At 43.5% G+C, this 18,311-nt stretch overlaps 1 protein-coding gene across 1 annotated transcript; it reads right to left on the reverse strand.

The window, feature by feature from the left end:
- Positions 1-212: 212 nt before the first annotated feature.
- On the reverse strand, positions 213-16,801 carry LOC115180607 (lipase maturation factor 2). Its single transcript, XM_029742830.1, has 14 exons — positions 16,583-16,801; positions 13,217-13,482; positions 13,091-13,119; positions 11,193-11,383; positions 9,103-9,281; positions 8,537-8,675; positions 7,861-7,986; positions 4,780-4,885; positions 4,497-4,593; positions 4,067-4,249; positions 3,690-3,858; positions 3,128-3,239; positions 2,718-2,826; positions 213-2,450 (listed from the first exon to the last, which is right to left on the reverse strand). The coding sequence occupies exons 1-14, from the start codon at positions 16,674-16,676 to the stop codon at positions 2,127-2,129; spliced, it is 2,124 nt and encodes a 707-aa protein (XP_029598690.1). The 5' UTR covers positions 16,677-16,801; the 3' UTR covers positions 213-2,126.
- Between the last annotated feature and the right edge of the window lie 1,510 nt (positions 16,802-18,311).

The following is an 18,311-nucleotide window of genomic DNA, read 5'->3' on the forward strand; positions in this document are numbered from 1 at the left end:
CCCGAAGACTACCATCTTTGGACTATTCTCCTCTGAGTTGGACAGTGCCTTAGGAAGGACAAACAGGACTCAGTCTCCCACAAAACAACCTCATTATGGACTCAATCTCAGTGCCTTGTCTAGTAATGTTACCGCTCTACCTGTGGCACAATCGTAAAAGAAATCTTACACCGATCTTTTGTATGTGAATTAACCAAAGAAAGTATTTTAAGTGTCTGTCAATTTCAAATCTTTAATAGTATGAAACGGCGATAACCAGATGCAACCGTCTTTGTTGACAAAACATTTGAAGCAAAGCTTGAGCAAACCTTTCCATTCATCCAACCAACACACTCAACAAAATGTTTAACCACAGCCAAATATACATATCAACCAAACTCTCAATGTCAAATTATGAAGCAAAGCATAAGCGTGAAGGAGTCTGGCTCTGGTGTCATGATCTCGCCCCATAAGCATGGGTTTGTAGGTTTGAACTCTGGGGCACGGTGGCCTACTGAGGACTCTGCAGGTCAGTGAGTCAAGGCCACTTGGAGTGGCTCATAAAAAGGTGGCATTGGCTAAAGGGTGTGATAACATAAGCAGAAGGGGTAGATTCTTGGGGTTCCCCCCGTGACTCACAGACAGCAAATAGCAATGGTTATAGAGGAAAAACTACCGTAATTATGCACTTTGTTTAAATGAGAATATATTTAAAAAAAACAAAGTGCCCACTTTTTCCCCCCTAGGAGTTTTTCCCCATAACTTCTACTACTCTATAGGTGACCCCAGCGATTCACCCCCATGACATCTACCAACACAACCCCACTCAGGAGCTGATCCTACAACCCCATACTTCATTGGTGAGATCCTTACCACAGAGTCACTGCCTCTTCCACACTGAACACGTCTCTGTACATTTGTCACGAAGAAATGCAGAAACACAAAGAGCACAACCTGTTGGTCACTGGAACAATCAGCCCGGGTGGAATCACTATAAAGGAATGAAGCTCCAAGCCGCAGACCCCGTCACATAACATACAGACCCGTTAGTTTACCTGGTAATGGACACAAGCACACCTGTCAACTAGATAGAAAGTCACGTTTCTGACAACCACTGAATGTTTGACTTTTTTTTCATCTGTAGTTTATTTGTCAAATCGAAGTGTTCAGTTTCAACATACAGCCAAGAATAAAAACACTGACCGGTAAAAAGTAGCTTCCCATTTTTACCGTGCAATCTGTAATGATTCAGCGATACAGATTGAATATGGAAATGGAATTTATCCTTAGAGCCCAGTAATTTTGCAGTAGTGCTTTAACCTAATACACTAAGCTTAAGCAATACTACGTCTCAAATATACATGTGGAATGTAAAGATTTCTTAGTTGCAGATACGCATTTAAGCTGTTAAAAAGATTGCGACAAAGGGTTTTGAAGTTACAACAGCAATCCACAGATTTCTAAGGCAAAGGGTTTAGCAGTATTCTTGACAACGTAGCAACACAGTTTCTCATGGTCGGGATAGAGGACCCAGCTATTGATGTCATTACGTGGAACCACTTGACAACTCCACAGTTAAAAAAAAAGTCTGTCTGATACAGTAAAACTGATCTCGGCGGTTCATGAAAAGGGTTCACCGAGGTACCGTAACGGCACTCAGCCTAGCATGACCGTGGACCCGGAATATCATATTAAAGATATATAGCACAAGATTAAACAACTGCTGGACAACAACCGTTCAAATGTATCAATGCATTCCCGGAATTCAGATCAAGTGTTCCCTGAAGAACATGGCAAAGCACAAAAATAGCTCATATAAAAGCACCGCTGTACTGTAATGTCAGGGACTCACCCGTTGGCATGTCTGAAGACTCATCCATAGGCGGACCTGAGAATACGGTGACGGAAGGAGGCACAGAGAAAATAGACATTTTTGCTTGTATGTACAGTATATGCGTGTGTGCGTGTGTGAGAGATGAGAACTGACTGAATACAAGGCCACAGTGGTGGTCTCCGAGTCACAGAGCTGGTCGGATTGGCAGTTACTGTAGAAACACCTGAGATTTACATGTAGGTAACACCCCTTCTATCCGCCCAAGGGGCAACAACAAGAACGTAACAGGAAGTCCCATGGCAGCAGTCCCGCATCACTTCCTCTTCTTAGGGCTCTTGTCAGCATCCCGTCTACTCTCCTCAGAGTTCTCCCTCTCTGCTTTGAGACTGGAGGCCGAGGCACTCTTCTCTGCTGGCTGGTCCTTAGCCTTCTTGGACTTGGGTTCGGCTGGGGTGGGTTTAGCCTTTCGGCCCCCCAGGACCCCAGAGAGCAGGGTTTTGAGGAGCCAGATGGTGGCGACAGTGGCCAGGAGGGACCAGAGCACCAGGTGGCCGGGTAGAGTCTGAACGTGGCCCCGCACCTGCCTCAGAACCTGGGCCAGAGGAGAGTCAGGACTGGGCTGGATCGGGAACTTCTCCTGCACATAAGATAATATGTAAGCACATGTACATACACAACAAAGACACGTAGGAGTGTGAGTGTCTGAGAAATCAGATTTGGTACACATGGCCATACAACACACACCACATACACACACACCATGTGACAGATGAAAGCGCAAAAGGGGAGCCAATACAGCACCACATCTGAAATTGAGGGGCAATCATCACAAGCCACAGTAGTGATATTATTAGCACGATACAAAGTTAAAACGTAACCCAGTTGAGCAAAAAGGCTTAGCTACCTTGAGTCCGTGCTGGCTGAGCATGCTCTCCAGGGTAGGGTCACCCAGGTGCACTGCAGGATAGAACTCTTCTGCATAGTGTCTCCTCCACCACTCATTAGGACTAGACCTGACGGGGAAGACAACCAATACACCACTCAATACCATAGGACAATTATTGTATTTGTGTCTGGTTGAATATCTGTATCAAGTGGCTTTATTGAATTATGACGATTAGCATACTGTAAGTTACCATACTGTACATTTTGTGGGCATTTTGTGAATAACATTACTTAATATAGTGAATATTTAAGTTCACTTGTATATCTTAACTGATTTTATGAATGAATAATCTAAGAAATTCATGGGTTAACCCATTAACACTCTCCCCAGCACACCCACTGCTGTAGTGGACGTCGTAGGCTGCTCACCCGTCCTGTGTGGTCTGGGTGAACCAGTACCGGTAGAGGCTGGCTCGGAGGTAGACCGGGGGGGCCTGGCTGAATGGGTATTGGGCTGAGTCTGTCTGGATCAGTCTCACCACTGGGACACAGGGAGAGATACAGAGTCATGTGTGAGCAATGTAGTGCAGCATGTAGGTATGTGGTCATCTGAGTGAGTGCTGATATTTCTTCTTTGTTGGAAGGTTAAGGATCTACAATGCATGAGTAAATCATGCCCACTCACACTGAATAGAGGTTTTACATGTCAGGCGCATACCACGGAATTTCTGGGCCCGTATTCATAAAGCGTCTCAGAGTAGGAGTGCTGATCTAGGATCAGTTTTTCCTTTAAGATCATTATCAATAAGATTAAATAGACAGGGGGGGACCTGATCCTAGAAAAGACCACAGGACTAAAAACCCCAACCAAGAGCCAAAATACAAGTAGTCTGCCAGACGCAACCTGCGCTTTCCTCATTAAAACAAATACGTATGTGCTCTATACTTCAACTGAAAAATAGAACTCATTATCCCAGAGGGCAGTACATACCATCCTTATTGCCCTGCAGTAGACAGTGCACTAGGCTTGTAAACCAGGGGCTCTGTTTGGCCAGTCCCTGGGCTGCCTGGCTCATCTGCCAGTCTAACCGTGGCTGGTGGGGGGCCACCACTGGAGGGGCCACGCTCACGTTCCCCGGCTTGTACATGAACTCTATCTCCTAAGAGGGCCAATGGGGAAAGGTGCATTGAAACACACAATAGACCTTTTGCAGAACTATATACGATTGTTTTACTTTATAAAAGTCAAGTAGTTGAGGAAGATAATGTGATTGAGGACATTCCATATCTAACATTTTGAAATGAGAAAAAATAAATAAACTGAAAACTTTTCATCCATAACTATTATTTTGGTCCCCGCTCTCTTACCGTCCAGGTGTTCTTGTCCATGCTGCCCTCTAGGATGACCTCTGACCTCCCATCCACCCCTGTCATCCTGCTGTCCAGGCTGTAGGCACTGACCAGTCTGTAGCGCTCCACTAGGCTGTAGGCCTGTCTCACCTCCGGTAGGATCTTACTGCTGTACACCTGTTCCATGGACGAGTAGGGAACCTGGGGATGCGGAAAACACCATGACCAATCAGAGAGAATATTATAAACAGTGCTAACTACTACACCAATAGTAACTCCAACAGACCAATTAGGTAGATTTATGCTGTCTTTATTAAAGTGATTCACTATTACACAAAACACTGACTTAAAGTAATTAGATGGGTTTTACTCAGTAGATGAATGCGAGTACGAAAGAAAAAGTTAACCAATCAGAAGGCTCCCTGTGTGATTGACAGGTGTGACTCACCACACTGAGAGCAAACATGGCGACTGCAGCAGAGGCAAAGACAGCCCATTGGACAAGGCCCCAGAGCTTCCAGAGGCACCCTCTAACACACACACACCTAGGGGGAGGAAAATCAGATCTGAGATCAGTGGACATTAAAGCAAAACAAGGATGACACACTGCATTGGGGCAGACCACTGTTCTGGGGTCAGCAAATGCAACAAAAAGGAACTAGATCTACCACAGTCTTTGAATCACAAACGTTATTCCAGATAGTGTTTTACTATGATATAGTTCTACTCACCCCAGCATGGCTGCCACCACCTCCCAGGTGAGAGAGAGAACTCCTACCCAGATAGTGGGTCCTGTCACAAGCTTCAACACATTGCCAAACTGCTGCTGGGTGAAGGCTACAAAACAGGACAAATACATGAAAATCACTTAACCATGAACATAATGTATCAATGATTGACATCCTACAGGAAATAAAATAGAAAAACACTACTTGGTCACTAGGTATACAGTAATATATAGGTGTTAACCTACGGGGTCACTAGGTATACAGTAATATATAGATGTTAACCTACCGGGTCACTAGGTATACAGTAATATACAGATGTTAACCTACCGGGTCACTAGGTATACAGTAATATATAGATGTTAACCTACCGGGTCACTAGGTATACAGTAATATATAGATGTTAACCTACCGGGTCACTAGGTATACAGTAATATATAGATGTTAACCTACCGGGTCACTAGGTATACAGTAATATATAGGTGTTAACCTACCGGGTCACTAGGTATACAGTAATATATAGGTGTTAACCTACGGGGTCACTAGGTATACAGTAATATATAGATGTTAACCTACCGGGTCACTAGGTATACAGTAATATATAGATGTTAACCTACCGGGTCACTAGGTATACAGTAATATATAGGTGTTAACCTACCAGGTCACTAGGTATACAGTAATATATAGATGTTAACCTACGGGGTCACTAGGTATACAGTAATATATAGGTGTTAACCTACCGGGTCACTAGGTATACAGTAATATATAGGTGTTAACCTACCGGGTCACTAGGTATACAGTAATATATAGATGTTAACCTACCGGGTCACTAGGTATACAGTAATATATAGGTGTTAACCTACCGGGTCACTAGGTATACAGTAATATATAAATGTTAACCTACCGGGTCACTAGGTATACAGTAATATATAGGTGTTAACCTACCAGGTCACTAGGTATACAGTAATATATAGATGTTAACCTACCGGGTCACTAGGTATACAGTAATATATAGGTGTTAACCTACCGGGTCACTAGGTATACAGTAATATATAGGTGTTAACCTACCGGGTCACTAGGTATACAGTAATATATAGATGTTAACCTACCGGGTCACTAGGTATACAGTAATATATAGATGTTAACCTACCGGGTCACTAGGTATACAGTAATATATAGATGTTAACCTACCGGGTCACTAGGTATACAGTAATATATAGATGTTAACCTACCGGGTCACTAGGTATACAGTAATATATAGGTGTTAACCTACCGGGTCACTAGGTATACAGTAATATATAGATGTTAACCTACCAGGTCACTAGGTATACAGTAATATATAGGTGTTAACCTACCGGGTCACTAGGTATACAGTAATATATAGGTGTTAACCTACCGGGTCACTAGGTATACAGTAATATATAGGTGTTAACCTACCGGGTCACTAGGTATACAGTAATATATAGGTGTTAACCTACCAGGTCACTAGGTATACAGTAATATATAGGTGTTAACCTACCGGGTCACTAGGTATACAGTAATATATAGGTGTTAACCTACCGGGTCACTAGGTATACAGTAATATATAGATGTTAACCTACCGGGTCACTAGGTATACAGTAATATATAGGTGTTAACCTACCAGGTCACTAGGTATACAGTAATATATAGATGTTAACCTACCGGGTCACTAGGTATACAGTAATATATAGGTGTTAACCTACCGGGTCACTAGGTATACAGTAATATATAGATGTTAACCTACTGGGTCACTAGGTATACAGTAATATATAGATGTTAACCTACTGGGTCACTAGGTATACTGTTTTACAGTGCCTTCGGAAATTATTCAGACCCCTTGACTTTTTCCTTATTTTGTTACATTGCAGCCTTATTCTAAAATGGATTAAATAAATAAAAAACTCCCCAGCAATTTACACACAATACCCCATAATGACAAAGCAAAAACAGGTTAAGATTTTTTTTGCAAATTTCTTAAAAGTAAAAAACAGAAATACCTTATTTACGCAAGTATTCAGACCCTTTGCTATGAGACTCGAAATTGAGCTTAGGTGCATCCTGTTTCCATTGATCATCCTTGAGATGTTTCTACAACTTGATTGGAGTCCACCTGTGGTAAATTCAAATGATTTGGAAAGGCACACACCTGTCTATATAAGGTCACACAGTTGACAGTGCATGTCAGAGCAAAAACCAAGCCATGAGGTCAAAGGAATTGTCTGTAGAGCTCCGAGACAGGATTGTGTTAAGGCACAGATCTGGGGAAGGGCACCAAAAATGTCTGCAGCGTTGAAGGTCCCCAAGAACACAGTGGCCTCCATCATTCTTAAATGGAAAAAGTTTGGAACCACCAAGACTCTTCCTAGTGCAGGCCACCCGGCCAAACTGAGTAATTGGTGGAGAAGGGCCTTGGTCAATGACGAGACCAAGAACCAGATGGTCACTCTGACAGAGCTCCAGAGTTCGTCTGTGGAGATGGGAGAACCTTCCAGAAGGACAACCATCTCTGCAGCACTCCACCAATCAGGCCTTTATGGTAGAGTGGCGAGACAAAAGCCACTCCTCAGTAAAAGGCACATGACAGCCCGCTTGGAGTTAGCCAAAAGGCACCTAAAGACTCTCAGACCATGAGAAACAAGATTCTCTGTTCTGATGAAACCAAGATTGAACTCTTTGGCCTGAATGCCAAGCGTCACGTCTGGAGGAAACCTGGCACCATCCCTACGGTGAAGCATGGTGGTGGCAGCATCATGCTGTGGGGATGTTTTTCATCAGGAGGGACTGGGAGACTAGTCAGGATCGGGACAAATATGAACAGAGCAAAGTGCTGAGAGATCCTTGATGAAAACCTACTTATGTAAATGTGATCCGTTTTTTTTTATACATTTGCACAAAAAAAATCTAAAAACCTCTTTTTGCTTTGTCATTATGGGGTATTGTGTGTAGATTGAGCAATTACATTTTTTTTAAAATCCATTTTAGAATAAGGCTGTAACGTAACAAAATGTGGAAAAAGTTAAGGGGTCTGAATACTTTCCGAATGCACTGTATTTGATGTTAACCTACCGGTTTCGGAGGTTATAGTCTTGGCATCCCAGTCGATCTCCAGTGTGAAGAGCACTTGAGCTCCATAGATGATGACAGCAAATACAGCCAGTACAACCAGCAATGACATTATGGTTTGGGGCAAGGCTGCAAAAAAAATATACTTAATTAGATTAGGTACTTTTAGTATCACAAACAGAGCCCATCATTTGTTTTTGTCCAGCTACTAAAAATGTATTTTGTAAATTAAGTTAAAGGGGTTACCCATTAGGACATTAGGAATGTTAACCGCAGTTAAGTACTTCTGTGATGTCTTTTGTTTAAACAGGATAACACCTGACATCCTGCCAGATCAGACCACTCTGCCCGAGAATAAATCAATAACCCCTCCCCCTTTCCCTCTCCCTGCCAAGACACAAGGACACCCATCGGTACTGAACCAGTGTTCTGCTGGCATGCACTCAGCAATGCACCCCTCACTGTGTCATGTCAATGTTGGCCAACTGGAGAGGCAGAATAGGAAAAGAAAGGAAGCTGATCATTACTGTAACAGCCTTTATGTTTTATAATACCTTCCACCAGCTTAAACACCATACTGGGTGTGTATAATGTACTAGGGAGAAAGCTGGCCTGAACGTCTACTCTGGTGTTACATGTGAGATGTGAAGGTTGCATAAGTAGAGAAGTGAGTTCATACTCTTGGCGCTCTTCTTCTTGCCGTGGCCCAGCCAGTAGCTGATATGGTCGTCGTCCAACAGAGAGAAAGTCAGAGCCAGGGAGAGGAAGGGCAGGAAGCCATAGTTCCCCAAGAACATCAACTTCACCTGGTATGTTGCCTTGTTATCAGTTACAGAGAAAAGTAGGTACAGTAGATATAGTTAGATAAAGGCATCATGCAAATTACATGTGTGGGGCCGCAATCCTCCAACATTCAAAATCCCTTAGACGTGTATAGTTAGGTGTCATTCCTTCACCATCAAACATACAAAAGTCACACAAATGACACACACACACAGTCTAGAGCCTTATAGCAGCATCGGAGTCTGGCGATTCCCTGGATGACAACAGACTAGATACATTATACTGTAGGTAGGTGTGTTTCTGAACCTCTCCTCTCTCAGCCAGACCTCAACACTTGATAGCGATTTAGGCGGAGGGTGGAAACTTTGAATCAAACTGGAAGCCTATATTTCAGTGTTCAATCCTTTCTCAGACATTTTACATGCTCATGTTTAGCAGCTGCTGGTGTAACCACACACACACCTGAATGTAGAAGGCTGCCAATCGGAGGCTGCGGATGGGGGCAAAGTAGAGGGGGGGCACAGCGATCTCTGTCACCAACAGACCGACAGTCCCCAGCTTCAGGTACCAGTCTGGCAGCTGCTGGATGAACCAGGACCATGGCAGGGGGATGCCCTGGGCCTCAAACATGTGGTTCACCGCTGGGAAGAGGGAGGGGGGTTGATGGGGGGACAGAGGGGAGAAAGGGTATGAGACATGGATGAGTAAAGATAGACCCATAAGACCTCACACCTTTTTTGACCCATAACACTGCACCTCACACCTTTTTTGACCCATAACACTGCACCTCACACCTTTTTTGACCCATAACACTGCACCTCACACCTTTTTTGACCCATAACACTGCACCTCACACCTTTTTTGACCCATAACACTGCACCTCACACCTTTTTTGACCCATAACACTGCACCTCACACCTTTTTTTGAGATCACATGTTTGACTAATCGCTAACATCTGACACTTTTCCTGAACACTGATGTGTAGTGAGGCTCCAGGCATCATCATTATCATCATTATCATGGAAGCTAATGAGCATACTGCCGCTGGGTGAGGTACATACCCCTTACACGATGCACAATGTACAACCATAGCAAATGTTATCATTGCTCAACCAGTCTTTGTACAGCACATCACATTTCTCGTACCGTTGAACATAGCTTCTGGACCGCAACTAATTGAGAGTCTGTTGGGACACAGGTCTGACATTGGGATCAGGAGTCCCAATTTCAGCCCAATGTCGCAACAGACTCCCATTTAGTTGCGGTCCCGAAGCTATACTCAACAAAAATATAAACGCAACGTGTAAAGTGTTGGTCCCATGTTTCATGAGCTCAAATAAAAGATTTTCCAGACGCACAAAATGTTTTCTACCAAATTTTGAGCACAAATTTGTTTACATCCCTGTTAGTGAGCATTTCTCATTTGCCAAGATAATCCATCCACCTGACAGGCGTGGCATATCAAAAAGCTGATTAAACAGTATGATCATTACACAGGTGCACATTGTGCTGGGGACAAGACCACAAAAAAAATGTCCACCAGAGCTGTTGCCGAGAATTGAATGTTAATTTCTCTACCATAAGCCGCCTCCAATGTCATTTTAGAGAATTTGGCAGTACTCCATCTGGCCTCAGAACTGCAGACCACGTGTAACCACACCAGCCCAGGACCTCCACATCTGGCTTCTTCACCTGCGGGATCGTCTGAGACCAGCCACCCGGACAGCTGATGAAACTGAGGAGTATTTCTGTCTGTAATAAAGCCCTTTTGTGGGGAAAAAAACTCACTCTGACTGGCTGGGCCTGGCTCCTGTGGTGAAAATTCTATTCAAGTGAGAGAGACTAATTTCCTCAAACAACCATCTTTATTCAATATTGCAATAACGAACCTGTCAATTCAACAGTCTTGACTGTCGAACCGAGTGCTTAAATCATACAGAGAATGCCAGGTCTTTAAATACCAAACCTAAAACTGCAGGGGGGAGGGGTGTTATTCTAAGTTTCCCAGATGCAAGGATGAGAAACACTGAAATGTTTGTTCTATTCCTTCATACTCTCTCTATCTATCTATAGAATACAGGCCCAGTTAGACCTGAGACATATGTCTCACATGCACCACTAACGATAGACTGGAATGTGTCTGTTTGTTTTTTTATCACGAGACATCAATCAATTGTCAGCTTCAAGCCATCTCTAGTAAAAACCCATGGACTAGCTGCAGGAAGCTAGAGAGGAGACCATAAAACCCACAACATTAATAGGACTATTCAAGTATGCATTGTCAACTATTAATCTCAAACAAATAAGGTGAATAAATCATTTCTCCCTCACGCTCCCAAGTTCCTTCACACTCCCCTATGCCCTCCCAGGACCACCCATTGCTGAGTCATGTGAAATCCATAGATAAGGGCCTAATGATTTAAATGAATTCAACTGATTTCCTTATATAAACTGTAACTCAGTAAACTAATTGAAATTGTTGCGTTTATATTTTTGTTCAGTTTACATTGAACAGTACAGTTTTGTGTCATGAGAAGTTCCCCTGTCTCACCAGTGAGCCCCCACCAGCTGGGGCAGTGGCTGGCCAGTTTGGCGACCCCGGAGCCAAATGTGAGGCGGAACAGGAGCCAGCGCGCCAGCCAGAAGGTCACGGCGTCATGCTGACGGAACGCCGAGCTCCGCAGGAGGTTGAGCGGCGCGACGAGCACGGTCAGGAAGCCCGCCTCCAACAGCAGACTGTCCCTATGGGAGGGAATAAAACGAGACATTAATAATCAAATTCCATTTTCCTTTAAAAAAAACTCCTCCTCACATCATAACTATAATGTATAGGGCACTGAAATCCCTCCAACAACCCAAAGTCTCAGGTCTCAAAGAAATGACAAAGTTGAAACATATTAAAATCAATAGATTACAATTCCCTCAAAATTCCTGCACCAGAAGGCTACATGAAATTCCTGCTCAAAACAGTGGAGTACAGTAAATATTCACCGAGCTTCAAATCCAATGACTGCCTTTCAGGAAATCAGTTAGCCTAGTGGAAGCAATGCCAATTAGAGCCAGAGGCACTGAGATGGAAAAACATACTGGGAGCTGTGCATCTTAAAACTGGTTGTAGGTTGGCATTCTCTTCATGCAGAACCAACTGGTGTGCCTTAGGGGACAGCCAGCTAACTATAAACAGTTCAGACACACCCACCCCTACTACTCCTAAAAACACAACCAGGCAACTATTTATTATCTATTTACCACTCCATGCAATTGCCGTTGCTGTGAAAACCACTGCCTTTACACAGGCCCAGACCTGGCCGTTCTGACGCTCTAGGCGAGACAAAAAGACATTTCTCAATAAAATACGTCTATATCAGAGGTGGAAAAATACGTATTTTCCAGATGCTGAAAAATACATACTTTTCAGGTCTTTATTTGTCCTGATTGCTGTGACTTTTTTGGGGGGGGAGGGGATATGGTGTTCGCTAACTTGTTGGCGCATTTTTTTTATTAAGATTGGGCGCCATTTACATTAAGCTAATTGGAGAAACATGCATGATGTAAAAAGTGTCCGTCTCCTTACATTGTCATACATTTTATCTCCAGCCTGTAAGCTACAGAAAAGGCTGCATACTCTTTCTACCATAGGCTATATCTGCTACGTGATGTTTTTGACGGAACGTTGGTGGATGCATCTCTCCAACAACACCCTGGAGAGGCATGCTGGGAATGGACCGGCAAAATATTTTGCTCCCCTGCCTTTGACAAAGTGGGCACTGCTTATCACAGGGCGGCATCAGTGTTCACCTAAAACTCCCATATGCCACTGGTTGAGAGAAATTGTCATTGTTTTTGGGCAAAACTATGTGCGGTTTTATGTGTTGGTGGAGGTACGTCTTGGTTAGTTTAGCTCAGAAAAGGCCGCCCTCGTCAATCTGCCACCTTAGGCGGCCGCCTAATGGGCAGCCGGCCCTGGCCTTACACCATCTTGCTTTGCTACAAACAGATATCAGAAGTAAATGTGTTGCAATTCTAGCACATCTCCAAGCTTAGCTACAAGTCAGTAACTCTAAAACCATATTACATGTGTGACAGATGTCCTTCAATGCAAAGTCTGCTTACCCATTTACCAGTCAAATTCACGATCCACTCTTCATAATTCTGTGTTGATTACAAACTACAGTACAGTGCACCGGTTGTCAACTTGAGACTAGAACGGATGTTGAAAGTGTTTGTGCATATGTATCAGTCTTAGACGTCATGCATATTTGATAGGGGTCCAATAGCAGTGTATTGTCGGACACTAATGCTCTAGCAGTAAAACCCATCGCTGATAACAAAATGACCTCACACAGACCCAGTAGATGTTGCCTTCAGCAATAACACTTTTAGTTTCAGTCTGAGCTTTGCAGCCTATCAATTCAGCCCATATGAGAAGTCAGAGAACAGATTACTTACCACTGAAAACGCAGAAAGTCTTGACCCATCTGTCAAGAGAAAAATATGTTGATTAATTTACTGTATCATTTATTTAATGTACAGTATCTAACCAAACCAATGGCAGACAGACAACCACCCACAGACCTGACAGAGGGAGAGGTAGAGGGCCCAGAGGCAGAAGAACACCAGGCTGTCTCGGAGGGGCTCCAGCAGGGCTGCTCCCAGGGCTAAGAGCACCCCCACCAGGCAGAGCAGCTCCATTGCCTGCTGGGCATCCAGGTCCAGACCCAGCCGGGGCCCCAGCCACAGCAGGGAGGGGTGGGCATGTATCTGCTCCAACACTGGCCTGGAGCCATCCACACGCGGCTCCACCAGGCGCACAGGCAGGACCCCCTCATTGCCATAGAGACCTGGCCACAGAGACAAAGAGCAGGGATGGATAAACAAAACAGGGGGGGGGGGGTTATTGAGAATGGGATTAGTGACTAGAGGTCATGTTCATATACTTACAGTAAGTGGGTTTATGGCACCCTGCTAAATAGGTCAAAGGTCACGTATGTGAAAACAAGACACTTGTTTTTATCTGTGATGTCTGCTTATTCAGTCAAAGGGAACATGTGAAAAAAGGGAGTTCAGAAATTCGAACATCTCACTAAAAAAGGTATTCCAGCATATTATTACATTAAGCAATGTTATGGTACAGGTTGAGCCAAGATTGTGATCAACTGATTGGAATGTGGCATTATGCATGGCATAACTTTATATAAAAAACTGAAAGCATACAGCTAGTCTTATTGGAACCTAGTGTACACTTGAGACGACAGGTGAAGCTGAGAGACTATGACATACTATGACATACCTGGCACACAGAGTGGACCAAGTGGAAGTACGCTCACATTTGGGACTAGAAGCAGAGCAATAAAGTAAAACAAACACTAAACTGTGCAATGATGACTCATTCATGTTCAATGCATCTCATCTTGCCAGCACTTGTCAAATGAGATGTGTTATTCCAGTTAGCCCACCTGCTGCCAGGTAAAGTGACTATGCAAGTGGACATACACATGAATTGCTCTTGGTAAAATGTGTTTTGTGTTGGATATTTGGTTCTCTCATCAATAGCTATTGAGCCAAGCATGCCCTGACTATGAAGATAATACCATCTCCATCCACCCAATTTAGAAAAATCCACACTTTAGAATTTTTTATAATAAGATTTCAATCTTCAATTGCTCTTACACAAAGTGTTCCATGACTATGAAAATGATCCATTCTGTATTATAAACTAGGCGGTTTAAGCCCTGAATGCTGATTGGCTAAAAAGCCATGGAATATCGGACCATATACCACGTGTATGACATTTGTTTCTCTCACTATTCTAATTATATTGGTAACCAGTTTATAACAGCAATAAGGCACCTCGGGGTATGTGGTATATGGACAATATACCACGGCTAAGGGCTGTATCCAGGCATTGCGTCGTGCTTAAGAACAGCCCTTAGCCGTGGTATATTGGCCATATACCACACCTTCTCGGGCATTATTACTTAAATCGGGGGAGGATGGACAAAAATACATATTTGTTTGTGTAAAGCAAAGTACAAACAATACACCTTGTATTCCGAAACCAACATCAGTGGAATATGATGTATATGATGATTACAATTTGCCGGTGTCTAGTCAGAAATCCTGCGTAGGATGTCGGTTTCAGGCGTTTTGGAATACAAGGTGTAGTGTTTGTACCTTTCTTTACAATAGTGGTGAAATCCACGGAATGTTCCACACAGGAACAGCCGACGACTATACCGCACCGAATAGATGAGCGAGCTGTGAAGGATTCCACGGAGAAATATCATTCACACACACACAGACACACACAGACACACACTCTAAATGCTGAGTTGATTAGCAGGTGGACCTAATCACTCCATGTGGTGAAGCAGCTAGAGTGAATGGGGCAGTCCATTAATCACCCTCCTCCTCCCACCCCAACAACCTCTTCTTTAACAGAAAGAGGTATTGAAGACAAAACATAAAAACCAAATAAATCTATAGAAAAAATGCATTTTTGTCCATCCTCCCCTGATTCTGAATATATAAATGTCATAGTCATGGCACACTTCGTGTAAGAGCTATTAAAGATAGTGTAAGAGCTATCTTCTATAGTGTTTAATCAGCTCCCCTGATTATGAATAAAAAAAAAATCATAGTCATAGAGTGCTTTGCTAAAAACTATTGAAGATTTAAATCCCCCGATAAAGAAAATCTAAATGTCCTTAATAAGAAGTCAATCCTCCCCCAATTCAGAATATCTCATTTTCATAATAATGGAATGTTTGGTTCAATAGCTATTGAGGAGACAAACCCAAATAGCAACCCAAGATTCAATATAAAACACATTTTACCTTGGTACATTTCTCATGCAATTTGCATAATAAGATGGTTGCATGATAAAGTAAAGTGGTGTACTGACAGTGACGGCAAATCAACATGACTACAAGCTTGTATTTAGACTGGGGAAAAAATGGAAATGATACTACAAGCTAGATCGATTGTATACTGTTAGGGGTCTGAGCCAAGCTCGAAAACTGGATTGATGTGTGTACATTCTGGAGGGAAATCCTAACCCTCAAAGACAGATATAGGCATAAAAAAAGGCAACGACAGCGACCGTGCAAAGAAAACATCCACTTGCCCCAAGCAAATTCATTCCAGAAAACATCCACTTGCCCCAAGCAAATATCTAACCGGGCATCTATCCAATAATGACCAGTGCTGTCAGGACGTGGCCATAGCATGCAAGGCCACATCACTTCTATCGCTGCCAACCTGCCTCATTCTCCTTTATAAAGCCAGGATACGAGGTTTAGCCTCGTACGAACTCGCGAGCTCGCGAGATCAGAATGGTTCTTACTAGGCTAAGTCTCCCCTACATTAATGTATGATTTCCCTTAGTACGTGTAGGGCCATTCTATAACAATTCATTCAAGTACACCGCTAGTTAATGTTTAGAAATAAATACGAACACATCAATATAGATCTGTGTATGTAAAGTATCTGAAACTGAATATTCAATCAAAATACATTCATTTTCTAGGCCTAGGCTATAGTGATGTTGCATGAGTTGTAACACTGTTGCAAAGGCAATGAGTGTAGAGAAATAGCTTAAGACATGGAGTTGTTAGTAGCTCGCCCGATCAGTCCAACAACACTGGCTAGCTCAGAAAGTGGTCATTTCATCCGATAGACATATTAGGCTACTTCGTTGACAGTATTTTATATTTACAATCCCCGGTGTACTTTACCGAACAGATGCAACTACAATCAGTTCATCATCAGAATCGCAACAGTTGGAATATGAGGAAGCAAGCTAAACATTCGGAAAAAGTGGGATCCACCCGATTCAAAGATGCAGCGCTGAATGCTTTTCCATGATCATCAACAGTCAACCAATAATCAAGTTCCTTAGATTACAATTAACAAATTGGCGCAAGTAAAATGTTGTTTTACCTGGTATCTGGACATAGAGGGATGCAAAAGCAAACATGTAAATAATTGCCATACTCCATAAAAACATATGACGCGTTAATTTTGTTACCCCCATGTTTACAGCTAGGCGTTTCTGCTAAATCTAAATATAAAAATATTGTCTACGTCTTTCAACACAGCACGAATAAATGACGGTTGCTGTGCGGGAAAAAATTAAGTCAATGTTGCAGAAGGCGTGGTTCTTCTTCTTCTTCTGTGGAATTTATATCGCGGTTGGCAACCAACTTTAAAGTGCATTACCGCCACCAACTGGACTGGATTGTGGACCAGAGACATTGAAGATCTAAATCCTACCCAATATGAAAATAGCGGGGCTATATACAGGGGGTACTGGTACAGAGTCAATGTGCAGGGGCACCGGTGTCGAGGTAATTGAGGTAATTATGTACATGCAGGTACAGTAGGGTTTTTAAAGTGCCTATGCATAGATAATAATAGAGAGTAGCAGCAGCGTATGGGGGGGGGGGGGGTGCAAATAGACTCTGGTACCGCTTGCCGTGCGGTAGCAGAGAGAACAGTCTATGATTAGGGTGGCTGGAGTCTTTGACAATTTTTAGGGCCTTCCTCTGACACCGCCTGGTATAGAGGTCCTGGATGGCAGGAAGCTTGACCCCGGTGATGTACTGGGCCATACGCACTACCCTCTGTAGTACCTTGTGGTCAGAGGCCGAGCAGCTGCCATACCAGGCAGTGATGCAACCCGTCAAGATTCTCTATATGGTGCAGCTGTAAAACCTTTTGAGGATCAGAGGACCCATGCCAAATCTTTTCAGTCTCCTGAGGGGGAATGGGTTTTGTCGTGCCCTCTTCACGACTGTCTTGGTGTGCTTGGACCATGTTAGTTTGTTGGTGTGGATGCTAAGGAACTTGAAGCTCTCAACCTGCTCCACTATAGCCCCGTCGATGAGAATGGGGGCGTGCTCGGTCCTCCTTTTTCTGTAGTCTACAATCATCTCCTCAGTCTTGATCACATTGAGGGAGAGGTTGTTGTCCTTGCACCACACGGTCAGGTCTCTGACCTCCTCCCTATAGGCTGTCTCATCGTTGTCAGTGATCAGGCCTACCACTGTTGTGTCATCAGCAAACTTAATGATGGTGTTGGAGTCGTGCCTGGCCATGCAGTCATGAATGAACAGGGAGTACAGGAGGGGACTGAGCACATACCGCTGAGGGGCACCCATGTTGAGGATCAGCACAGGGGATGTGTTGTTACCTACCCTTACCACCTGGGGGCGGCCCGTCAGGACATCTGGGATCGGGTTGCAGAGGGAGGTGTTTAGTCCCAGGGTCCTTAGCTTAGTGATGAGCTTAAAGGGCACTATGGTGTTGAACGCTGAGCTGTAGTCAATGAATAGCATTCTCACGTAGGTTTTCCCTTTGTCCTTGTGGGAAAGGGCAGTGTGGAGTGCAATAGAGATTGCATCATCTGTGGATCTGTTTGTGCGGTATTCAAATTGGAGTGGGTCTATTGATTCTGGAATAATGGTGTTGATGTGAGCCATCATCAGCTTTATAATGCATTTCATGGCTACAGACGTGAGTGCTACGGGTCGGTAGTCATTTAGGCAGGTTACCTTAGTGTTCTTGGGCACAGGAACTATGGTGGTCTGCTTGAAACATGTTGGTATTACAGACTCAGACAGGGAGAGGTTGAAAATGTCAGTGGAGACACTTGCCAGTTGGTCAGCGC

This window comes from Salmo trutta, chromosome 40 (genome assembly GCF_901001165.1).
Source record: "Salmo trutta chromosome 40, fSalTru1.1, whole genome shotgun sequence".
Classification (NCBI taxonomy): Eukaryota; Metazoa; Chordata; class Actinopteri; order Salmoniformes; family Salmonidae; genus Salmo; species Salmo trutta.

Coding starts and splice junctions, on each gene's coding strand:
- LOC115180607 (XM_029742830.1), bottom strand. CDS start 16,676: ATGGGGGTAACAAAATTAACGCGTCATATGTTTTTATGGAGTATGGCA. Junction 2,827..3,127: donor ACCCAGACCACACAGGACGG/GTGAGCAGCCTA, acceptor CTTCCCCGTCAG/GTCTAGTCCTAATGAGTGGT. Junction 2,451..2,717: donor TCAGCCAGCACGGACTCAAG/GTAGCTAAGCCT, acceptor TCTTATGTGCAG/GAGAAGTTCCCGATCCAGCC.